The following is a 12192-nucleotide window of genomic DNA, read 5'->3' as shown; positions in this document are numbered from 1 at the left end:
ATCAGTGGGTTCTTTGTCCTTTTCTCCATCGCTGGCTGGCGAAGACATTTTCTCTGTTTTGTCTCCTTGTAGTTTTGCACCTTCCACGGTAGATTGTAGTCTCCTGGAAAGGTGTTGTTGAGACTTCGCTAACTGTCAGCTCCTCTCCATTAATTAATTAGGAAAGAAAGACCACGAGACTCCATGTGTAGAAATCAAATGTACTTTTACTAATTAAGAATGGTTAAAAGGCAAAGCGTAGCGAAGTCTGGTTAATTAGGCGCGAAAGCAATTGATATATAGAATAGCCCATTCCCCACCCCTTGGCATCATAGACCCAGTCCAATCATAAGTCTTCCAAGTGTCAGGTGCAAGATAACTTCAAAAGGCATCACGAAGCTGGAATGTGGGTGCCGTTAGTCCTGGCGGGAAACACCCACGCATGCGTAGTCGGATCAGTCGGTGAACTCCAGAAACTTCCACCAGCGCATTAAATAACCCCTCCCAAAACCCATGCCCTCCCTCCCCATTTCATGGCAGCTGAAGCGATAGCAAAGCAGAAGCTGACAAAGACAGTTCAGCAGATTCATCACCATTTAAATTCCAGACAAGCAAAATTAATGAGAGAAAGGAAGTCTTGTAAAAATGAAACTAATTAAAAAGTTTCTGCTGGCCGATTGTGAGGCAGGGTGATAAATCACTCCTGTCTCCTTTGAAGTTTTAAAGTTCTGTAGCGTTTAACAAGGAGATTAAGAAAATAATCATTGTTACAGGAGAATCCAGCCGGCTCGGCGCCATTTTTAAAGCCTCTAAGTAAATAGATTTTCAGAAGAAGATCTTGTAAAAAAAAAAGAAGCTAGGATCTTGGTAAACAATTAATGTCATCGTAAATGGATTCAGCTCGCATTAAAATCAAATAAATCAAAACTGTGAACTGAGTGGGAGAGATCTTACTTTGTACTGCGGAAGGCAGTTTGAAGTTCCCAGCACGGACGCCATTCTGCTTTGGGCTGGCCCCCCTCTCTCTGCAGACACAACAGCTGCAAAAATCGAAGGGCATTTGCCAGCAAAACTATATCTTCTTCCCTTCTTGCCAGAAGGATAAAAAACCTGTTAGACGTCAGGTAGATGATCATCTAAACAGATAAGTGACCAGGAATTCGGGAGCAGCTATTTTAAGCTGCCACCATCAGTAAGCTCCGCCCAGGAAGCCGTCCATCTGAGTCAAATTTTCATTGCTAGATGTTATTCAAACCTTCTCTGGTATGTCAGTCCTCCATCATTGGAGTTGCTTGATTGATGGATGGATGAGACCCATGCCTCATCATTTCAATTAAAGTCTCAAGCGATATAGCCCAATCAAATATTAGCTACCTCAAGGGAAACAGAGACTCCAAATTCCAACACGTTGGCCATACCCAAGAGGAAGTGATTGATAAAAATTGAACTCACTTTGAAATGAAAGGCAGCAAAGCATAATCAAGAACTAAAAGAGTCTGCTAAGACATGCCTAAAAAAATTGCATATTTAATTTTCAGCAGCTGCCACTCCAAAACAAAATCCAATGGTAGGAACAAGTCTTCAGAGTAAACATTCAACTCAAGCACAGTAACCCTAGTTCCACCTACAATATTGCGACCAGAGAAAAGATTCTCCTCTTGAAGAGTCTGTATTATGGAAATGGCTAGATTCTCTCTCAGAATCCAGTGTTTCTCCAGATGGCTCCTCTTCCGATTCCTCTGATACTTCCATAATGTAATTTTGGGTTTCCTCTTCTTCAAAGTCATGCTGAAGAGACCTATCATTAGATACATTGGTGGCAGTTCCTGCTTCTCCAACTGCATCCTCCATTTCTTCCAAGACCACATCGAAGAAGGATCGACGAGAAGCTGTTGACCTTTTTCCACTCAATTTGATCCTGGGAGAAAAACAAATTGCAGCCATTGGATTGTTGGCCTTTGGTGTTGACATACAAATTCCGTGTGGCTTGTCCTCATCCAGTTCATCTGTTAATTCACCATCTTCCTCATCCGAAACAATAATTGCCAAACGCTTCTTTTTCCCCAGCCCAAAACTGTCGCTGCTATCACATGGACCGTTGGAATCGTCCATGACCACAGAGCTATCCAACCTCAGCTGGAAGCCTTCATTTGCTGTCTCCTCTAATGACATGTCTTTTTCTGCGGAGGTTTGTGGTCCATTCTCAGAATCCTCCAAGGCAAGGTTGAAATTGACCTGATAGTCAGAGGAAATATCAAGATACTTGGACTGTACAGTTTCTCTCATGCCAGAGTTCTGCAATGCGCTGCTTTCAGTCATTTTGCTAACCATGGTCTCCTGTGGTGCCACAGCATCTAGTTCCTTAATTTCACAGGCATCTCCATGAGAGATTGGAAGACCATCGAGTGACATATCAGCCTCAGTTTGGAGCATGACATCATCCGGAGTATAGGTCTTGTTTTGGTCATCTGCTTGCAGTCTGGTTGGTTGACATTCTTTGTTTTTGGAATGCAAAACATCTTCCATATTAGAAATAATCTGAAGCATTTGCTCATCATCCATGTCTTCAACAATCAGATTGGTCATTTTAGAGCTCAAATTGACCATATCACTAACAAAGTCACTATCATCATCGCTTACAAGATCAATAACTCCATCACTGACGACAGGACTAATAAATACAGGTGGGGCAACCACAGGCCATGGAAGAGGAGCAGGTTGTTTCTCCGTGGATTGTGTGGGTGATTCCAGGAGTGTTGGGCTTGTCCTTTCGGATGTGGATGGCCCAAGAGTCTCACCTGGTGAAGACTTGGTTGGCATCATTTTTGGCTGGGTGGCTGAGTCTGTATCTCTCAGCCATGCTCCTTCAGTCGTGTTTCTGATATTTCCTATGTGCTGGTCATTCAACTGAGATTCTAGTTGTACCAACTCTTGGGCTTTTTGGACTCTGTGTTCAATGTACCTGTGGGCTTCTTCGTTTTCGGCTTCGTCATCATGTGCTGTCTCACGTGTGTACATCAAATCATGGTCAGAAATGCCAAATATCTGCAGCGCGTAGAGGTGTGCAATGTGTTCATCCAACTCAGTGTCTGTTTTTCTTTGGGTGGCATGTAAGGACTGCAATTGTAGCTGTGTGGCCGAGCTTTGCGTGTCTTCCAATATAAACAACTCCTTTAGCTCTTGCATTGTGAAATAGCGATAGGGATTTTTCTTATCTCCCATGCTTTGGCGTATTAAGGAATCCTTGAAGACTTGCCTTCTATAGATCTTCTCTTCAATTGTCCCACAGGTAATCAGTCGGTAAATTATGACATTCTCTTTTTGTCCAATCCTGTAAACTCGGTCCACAGCTTGGGCATCTGTAGCTGGATTCCAGCTGGGATCAAAAATCACCACCCGGCTAGCAGCTGTTAAGGTTAAACCAAGCCCACCAACTTGGGTAGTAAGCAAAAAGACAGAGTAGTCTCCATCTTTCTGAAATATGCCAATTCTCTTCTCTCGCTCTGCCAACTGGGTCACTGTCCCATCAATGCGCATGAGCTTAAAGCCCCTGTGAATTAAGACACGCTCTATAATGTCCAACATTTTTTCGCGATAGGGAGAACACCAGAGTTCTATGTCCCTCGTCTTGCAGTCTTTCTAGCAGCGCCACAAGGAAGCTCAACTTTCCAGACTCCTGAATCAGCATTTCAATAGAAACATGCTCAATACTCCTCTTCATGTCTGGGAGTTCACCAAGTTCATTTTCATTGTAATGGGATCCTTCCAGCCCTAGTTGACTACATGCTCGATTTGATAAGAGCCTTGGGTGATCACAGAGCTTCTTCAGGATATTAAGTTCAGCCAGTGGGGACCTGGTAGACAACAACAGCTCTTTGATATGATCCAAGGATATAAAATTTCTATATATTTCCTCTTGTATGGGTGCTAAGAACAACCATACAATGAACTCGTTCTTTCGTGGAAGAGAAGGCATGGCGGGAGCAACATCTTTGCTTTGGTTATCAGGAAGATGGTTTGGAAGCTCGGCCTTTTTCTTCTTCTGGAGCTCATCTTTCGTCCGCCTGAGAAAATATGGCTGAATGATGGACATCAGGTTTTCTGAGATTTTACATCCCAGAGCTTTCTCTCCAGGAGTGGCGTCTTTTGCCCTGGCTCTCGTGATAGGGCCCTCATATTCCATCCGGAAGGTTTTCATGGTACCCAAAAGAGAGCCTTGACAAGCAAAATCAAAAAGAGTCCAAAGTTCTTTGAGATTGTTTTGGACCGGAGTCCCTGTGAGAAGGATGCGGTTTTTGGAAGGAATGACGTGCAGAGATTTTGTCATTTTGGCAGATGGGTTTTTGATTTTATGGGCTTCATCTAGAATGATATAGTCCCAAACAAACTCTTTCCCATCAAAGCTAGAAAGTTGTGGCCAGCTGTTGAGGAGCATCTGGTAGGTTGTGAGCAAGATACCCTTTCTCCTCTGGATCCGCTCCAGAGATCTTTGACGTTCAGCTTTGTTGGCTCCATGAAAAACTTTCACTCGCAGGCCTGGAGTCCACTTGGCAAACTCTTTCACCCAGTTGTTAAGAAGGGTGACTGGGAGAATCAGCAATACGGAATGGATGAGTTCTGCGTCAAACATCCCGGAGAGGAACGTGATGACTTGAATGGTCTTCCCGAGTCCCATGTCATCTGCCAGGATGCCGCCCTTCCTTCTGTCTTGATACAACTTGTACAAAAAAGCAATGCCTTGCCTCTGATAGTCAAAAAGCTTATCGTGAATTTCTCCATACAGCATGAATCCGCTCTGACACACATCCACAAAGCCATCGTCCTCCTCCTCCACAGCCAGGGCATCCTCCAACTTTTTAATCTTGGCAGTCAGGTTTTCACTGAAATGGATTTCAAGAGCCTGTTGGAGCAATTGGAGAGATCCTTTCAGGTTCCCACTTCGGGCTTCCTTTTTGGCCTGAGACACATATCTGTAATATCAAGAAACAGTTCTGAAGTCAGAAACAACAATTAAAAAAACACTCAAGGGTAGAAAACTAAAAAAAAGAAACGGAAGAAAATTTTAGTGTTTTCTGCCTTTGCAACATATCGTATTTTTTAGAGTATAAGATGCACCTTTTTAAGCCCTAAAAGAGGGTGAAACTTTCGGTGCGTCTTATATACAGAGTGTAATCCCACCCAACCACTGCCCCTCACCCTTTGGCCTCCTCCTCCCAGCAATATACCTCCTTGCAGCAAACAGGGAAAATGGGGCTTGCGGATGCTGCATTGGTTATGGGAATCTCTGCAGCCAGAAACAGCTGATGATTGGGAGGCCCCTGCTGAAATTGAAAGTGAAATTTGCTGTTTGCTGCTAAATGGCCTGGGAGGTAGAGGCAGATTATTTTTTCTTGTGCTAATCAGGCTGTTTGCTGCAAGGAGGTAAGTCAATAATTATAAATGCGTATAGAGAGTTCAAATTATTAGACTTATTTTTTAAAGACTACTTTGTTATTGTTCTAGACAACTTAACAAAATGAAGAAGTTTTTTAAAATAAATGCTTGATCTGAAGAGGCCCAGTGCTGTTGTATCTTCTTTTAAATAGCAGAGAATAACTATACTTCCAGAAAGCCATATCTATTTTAACAGCATCTGTACAAGTATAGTCTGAAACGTAACACAGTGTATATCTTCTGCACTGTTTGCTGTTTCTTGCAAGGGGGCAAATTACTGGGAGGCAGAGGCAGATATTTTCCCCTTGTTTTCCTCCCCAAAAGCTAGGTGCGTCTTATACTTCGGAGCATCTTATACTCCGAAAAATACAGTAAGTGCCTTGGATTCGGAGATGGGTGGTAGTAGTAATGCTTATTTCTAGGCTACAAGCTAGTCCTTCACTTACAACAGTTCCTTTGGTGACCATTTAAAGTTACAACCGCACTGAAAAGAGTGACTGATGACCGTTTTTAAATCCCCTTTTGCAATCTTCTGACCAGCAAAGTCAATTTGGGGGAAACCAGATTCACTTAACAACCATGCTACTAACTTCACAACTGCAGCGATTCACTTAACATATGCGGCAAGAAAGGTCCTAAAATGGAGCAAAATTCACTTAACAACTGTCTCTTTTAGCAACAGAAATTTTGGGCTTAATTGTGGTCATAAATGGAGGGCTACCTGGATTAAAGCCATGGAAGCCTGAAAATCTGAAAAGTTCACAGTCTCCTTTTATATTACATATTATGCTTCCTCCTCCTGAACATCAAAGGCTGGTTATAAACTGTTCCACAGCATCAAGAAGGCAGCTTGGCAAAAATATTCTCTACCTTCAGCAAAAGCTTTCAAACAAAGCTTACTTCCAAATGATTGAGGAAGCAGTTCAAAATGTAGCCTCCCTCTGGCTCTATGTGGTTTTTTTAAAAAAAGAAACATATGCAGTTGTTTTCCTTCGCTGACAATATTAGCCAACAGGACTGTCATGGCTGCATTCCAATCCTGTTCTAAGTGAGGGGCGGCCAGAACTGGATGGGGAATTCTGAGAGTTGAAGTCCACATCTCTTCTTAGACAGATCTTGGAGAATAAGTGAATTGGTTTGGTTCATCAAACAGTCAGTGGTTAAGGCACACTGGTCTAGAAACCAGGAGACCGCCTTAGACATGAAAACCCTATAGTGTGACTTTGGGACAATCATTTTCTTTCAGCAGTTGAGAAGATAGGAGGGGGAGCGCCTATGGGAGGAAAGCGAAAGCTAAGAGATCGGGGAAAGGGAAAGCTAAGAGAGGGTGGGTGCAGAGAAGAACTGGGCGATAGGAAGAAAGCAAAGAATGCAGCTCCCGTTTCCAAAACAATTATTCAAAACCGATTACATCTCAACAAATTGTTACAAAATCGCTGCCCTTGCCTCCCACGCCCTCTACTGGAGATCTCTTAACGCAAGAATTTCTTTTTGAAACCCTTGAAGAGTTCAGACAGGAAATTAAACAACTTTTATCGGACTTATATGATAAACTGGATGCCAAGATTGCTCAAACAAGGGAAGATATGATCGGAGTTATGACTGTTATGACAGACTATGTTTCTGAAATGGAGGACAAATTGGAACTTTTGGAAAAAGCTAATTCTAATTTGACATCTAAAATTCAAACGTTACAACAGGAAGTTGAAAATGCTCAAAAAACAACTCGTTATGATAAATTACAATAAGACTGCGTTTGCAATAAGAGTCAGAGGATTGCGTGAAAAAGGAACAGGAGAATTTGAAACAGACCTTTTTGAGGCTTTCAGACGTTCGGTGGGAAGTCCGGGATTTAACTTTGATTGGCAGATTCAAAAAATTTATCGCCAGAACTCGTGTGTAGCAAAACAACGACAGCTTCCGAGGGACATAATTATATATTTCACCACAAGAGAATCCAGAAATGCGATAATACAGAAGTTCTACAATAACAGGCTGCGAATTGATGGACAGGACTTGATTGTTTTTAAAGAAATACCATCTCAAATATTAAGAGCAAGGAGAGACTACACTTTCTTAACTGAAAAACTCAGAGATTCTCAGATACAATATAAATGGGAAGTGCCATCTGGTATCACAGTCACACTTGAGAACCAAAAATATCGTCTCAATTCTGTTTGCGAAGCCCGAGATTTTTACTACAAAACTCTGAAGGCGGGACTTCCTGATTCACCCGGACTTGGAGAAAGACAAGGAGAAGGAGAAGATAAGCAGCGGGACACGTGGCTACAAGGCGGAGGGTGTTGCTTTCCCCTTCCGGAAGGGCAGAAGAGTAAAGAATAAAGATCCAGCTATGCCTTTAAAATACTTCTTAAATTTTTAATCTGAATAAAATTTCAGGACTCCTGTCTGGTATAAAATGACAAAGCTGTATACCGATGAAGAGATATTGAGACTGAAAGAAGTGGTGCTGAATTTGGACATATATTGTATGGGATTTATATAAGACTTGTTTGAATCTTAATTTAAACTGCGCATGATCTATTCTTTGGGGCGGGGAGAGCGGAGATCGTAGTTTTCTTGGATTGTGGTTTGGGATGAATGGAGTCGGGTGGCGTGGGGTAGATGGAAGGGTAGTGAAAGTTCAATTAGATTACCTTGATCCAGAATGTAAGCTGATTTTTGTATAAATTGTTATTTGAATACAAGGTTAAGAAAGATTATCTGGAGAGTCTACACGAGGGTGGAGTAAATATGAGAGGAGCAATGGATGAGGATAAAATATATATGTGGACACGGGTAAAGGCAGGATGGGAGGTATAAAATTTATATGCGGAAGCGGGTAAAGACATTGTTTAAGATTTTAAAAATAATGAGAAGCTGAGTTTAATGTTAGAGAGTTTATTGATTTCTCTTTCTTGGGGGGGGGGTTCCCCCCCTTTTTTTCCTTTTTATTATTGTTTTTTTTTGTTCTTTATTTTTTATTATTTTTTATTATTTTGTAACTTCTAATCTATTTGGTTTCAATATACTCCAGACTTTGCTTGATAAAGAACGATGCCGGGAATGGGATCTGGGAAGTCGGAAGGGGGCCAGGGAGGGGGGTTCAGGGGGTGGATGGGGGGGAGGGTGGAAATATAGACTCAATTTTCAGAACAATGAATGCACTTGGATACTGTTGCTTTTTTTTCTTTTTTTTTTCTTTTCTTCTTTCTTTTCCTTTTATTTTTCTTTTGTTTTAGTACAAAACAAATAGACCAATGAATACTAGAAATACACCAAAGTGAGGTGTAGAGGGAAAGAAGAGGGGGGAATTAAGAGGGAGTGAGAAGGGAATGTAAGGAGGGTGAGATGGTGGGAAGGGGAGAAAGGAATGGCTGAGGGGGAGGGGAAGTAGAAGAGGGGATTGTTGGAAGGGAGAAATGAAAGTTGGAGGGGTAGAAGGAAGGGTGTATGTAGGATAGAAGTGTTATGAGTTGTTTATTGTTTCTTTTTTTAACTGCACAGTATTTAAGTGATTGTATAAAGGAAAATGAAAATGTAATAAAAGATTAATCTTGAAAAAAAAAAAAGAAAGAAAAGAAAAGCACCTTTGGGGCGACCCCTGTAGCAGGAAAAAAAAAGGGGAAGATGAATATAGGAATGCGGAATCCCCACCACTCCTGCCAAGCCCACCCAAAAAGAAATGGCTTGCCAGGAGCAAATCAGGAGGCGCCCCTTCCCCGTACACGAACCCCTTTGGAAATACCTCCGGTACTTTTCTATTTGCTCCGGGTCCAAATCTGCAAGGTCCGTCATGATTTCGCCCAAACGTGCACAAAACTCTATAAAGCTTCCTGAAGAGTTCAATTTGAATTCTGCGCGCTAATTCACCGACCTACCCCGCCTGTCACCGAGAGGTATGCACATAATTTGGATGCGGGTTAGCCAATCAGGTCATTTCAAACAGAAGCGCTCGGGGCAGGGCCGAAGAAAAAAAGCGGAGTCCCCGAGCTCCCTTCATTCATTCATTCATTCACCGGTACGGGATGCTCGATTGACACAAATAGGCACGGTGGTTGCTATCGATTTATATTTGCAGAAAAATCGGGGCAACCAAACCGTGTCCCACCCCCAATAAGGCACGGCATCCAAGAAAAATTCATGTCCCTTTTAAACCAGATGCTCTGATTTCGTTGGAAAAAAGATAATTCGTTTTGCATGAGCAACGTGGAATTAATCTCCATAAATTAAAAAGGGGGGGGGGCAGGGACTCCGTTTTCAACCTAATTGTGTCCAGTCGAGCTCAAGTCACGCAGAACGGTCTCTACCGATTCAGGGTCTGCATCAGCGCTTCTCAATCTCAGCAACTTTAAGATTAGGTGGGCTTCCGCTCCCAGAATTCTGGGCAACCCTGGGAGTTAAAGTCGCCCCAGCTTCAAGCTGCCAAGGTTTGAGAAGACTCCGCTGTACGATCCGGTCCAGGACTCTGCAGATCAATCTGGGGGTTAGTGGTGAGGTGGGCTCGTTTTCTTTCACTTGTTTCCTTCCAAATGGGTTAGAGATGCAGATCTCTAACTCCCAAATCCCCAGTGGGGGGGAGGAGGGCAGGTGGGGGGTCGCGCTGAAGTCCGATGTCCTGCAGCCTCCTCTGCAAGAACGAACATTAAAAATCCCCTCCTCTGATTAATTTAATTTGATTCGTCAAGGATGAATTAGGTAACAGATATGAGTATAAACATGATTATGAATACATGGAATGAATAAGAATACAAGGGAATATTTATTAATTATTAGTTAATTAATATTATTTAAATGGCAATTAATCAAGAATGATAGGAGTGTGAATTCCTGTGAATCTGGAATGACCAGTTTCCTGCCTCGCTCGTCCTAGGCTCCTTCCCTGCAGTAGGGAAATACTACATATCCCATCTTGGTCCTACTTGGCAGGGGAGGATGGGAACTCTCGCCCGTCTAGTTTATACCGGGTTGAGAAGCGTCCAAGGCGTGCAGTTGCTTCTTCTTCCCGACAGGGGGCAGACCCCTTCCTTCCCGGTGACGCCATCGAGGAAAGCGAAACTACATTGGCTGGGAGGAGGAGCCTCGCGCCATGACGGCCTTCTCCGCGGCTTCCAAAGGCGCTCCCATTGTGCGCATGCGCCTCGGTTCACCCTCTCAACCACCTTCTTCCCCGCCTCTTTTTGGACTCGTCAAGCTCCTCTTGACATGATGTTGACGGACGAGGCGGGGAATGGAGCTCGCTGGGCGGAGGCAGGATCAGGAAGCCCGCCGCTGAAAGAAAGACCAGAAGCCCAACAGGTCGCCGCAACCGAGCCGCCTCGCTCTGTTTTCCGCCGTCGTTCGACCCAGGCCCGCAGCTGAAGCGCTGCCATGTCCAATATGAAGAGTATCCTGGGTGACGCCCGTCAAGAAAACACGGCTGGGCTTCGATTGGTGGTGGGTTCAAGAAAACCCCGCCTCCTGAAGAGATTGATGAAAGGGGTGTGTGTCTAGTGGGGGTCCCTCACAGCAGGAGGGGCCCTGGAGAGGGGATGATTCCTGTGGGAGGGGCTTCAGCGCTGATCGCTTTCCCTATTGGTATTTCTGGATTCGAGTGACAACGGGAGTAGCCCATAGGGTGGGGTGAGGGTGTTTTCCTCCCTTTCTTTGGCATTTAGCCATGCTGGCCATATGATCATGGAGAGTCTTTGGACATCTGGCTCTTCGGCTTTGGAACGGAGATGAGCACTGTCCCCTAGAGTCGGGAATGACTAGCACATATATGTGAGGAATACCTTTAACATTACCTTTAACCATTACCTTTAACTTCCGACTCCTATTTTGCATTTTGTCTGTTTCTACCTCTAACCAAAACAGCCCATGGAAGAAGCAAGGTAAATTTTCTGCTGATCTTCCAGCTCAGAAAACCTATTTCCCCAGCCTCATTTTCCAACACAACCACAAAGCAGGTTAAGGTAGAAGCCAGCTATTACCTTTTTACAATGCAGGGATTGCTTTAGTATTGTGTGGAGGAGGTTTAGTCTGCAAGTCATAGTTAAGCAAACTAAAGCTTAGGACAATGTATGAAACCAGCAAAGGCCATTGGTTCAGAATCAGGCATAAAGAAGATAAAGATTCAGGTCTGATTCTCCTATAATGGGAGTAACTAGTGGACAGGTTCCCACTTAAAGAACAAAAGTCCTCATCCAGCTAAAAAGAAACTCCAGTGCAGCTTTCACACAGACTAAATGACCAGACTGCATGTGGAGTTAGAGTAAGCTGTTATTCACACAAACTGAATCAACATCAATTCTAGGCTGCATAAACAGAGGGATAGAATCAAGATCAGGTGAAGTGTTAATACCACTTTATAAGTCCTTGATAAGGCCGCACTTGGAATACTGCATCCAGTTTTGGCTGCCACGATATAACAAAAATGTTCAGACTCTAGAAAGAATGCGAGGAGAGCAACAAAGATGATTAGGGGACTGGAGCTAAAACATATGCAGAACGGTTGCAGGAACTGGGTATGTTTAGTTTAATAGCAATAGCAATAGCAGTAGACTTATATACCGCTTCATAGGCCTTTCAGGCCTCTCTAAGTGGTTTACAGAGAGTCAGCATATTGCCCCCAACAATCTGGGTCCTCATTTTACCCACCTCGGAAGGATGGAAGGCTGAGTCAACCCTGAGCCGGTGAGATTTGAACCGCTGAACTGCTGATCTAGCAGTAGCCTGCAGTGCTGCATTTAACATGATAGCAGTGTTCTAATATCTCATGGGCTGCCACAAAGAAGAGGG

At 43.5% G+C, this 12192-nt stretch overlaps 1 protein-coding gene across 1 annotated transcript; it reads right to left on the bottom strand.

Annotated features, from left to right (window-relative positions):
- Positions 1–1014: 1014 nt before the first annotated feature.
- On the bottom strand, positions 1015–11870 carry LOC116515267 (DNA excision repair protein ERCC-6-like). Its single transcript, XM_032227201.1, is given in 3 exon segments — positions 1015–3570; positions 3572–4949; positions 10377–11870. Coding segments are annotated over 3 exon segments (3435 nt in total). The 5' UTR covers positions 10457–11870; the 3' UTR covers positions 1015–1593.
- Between the last annotated feature and the right edge of the window lie 322 nt (positions 11871–12192).

Source organism: Thamnophis elegans, chromosome 12 (genome assembly GCF_009769535.1).
Source record: "Thamnophis elegans isolate rThaEle1 chromosome 12, rThaEle1.pri, whole genome shotgun sequence".
Classification (NCBI taxonomy): domain Eukaryota; kingdom Metazoa; phylum Chordata; class Lepidosauria; order Squamata; family Colubridae; genus Thamnophis; species Thamnophis elegans.
This window is presented reverse-complemented; position numbering and strand designations above follow the sequence as displayed.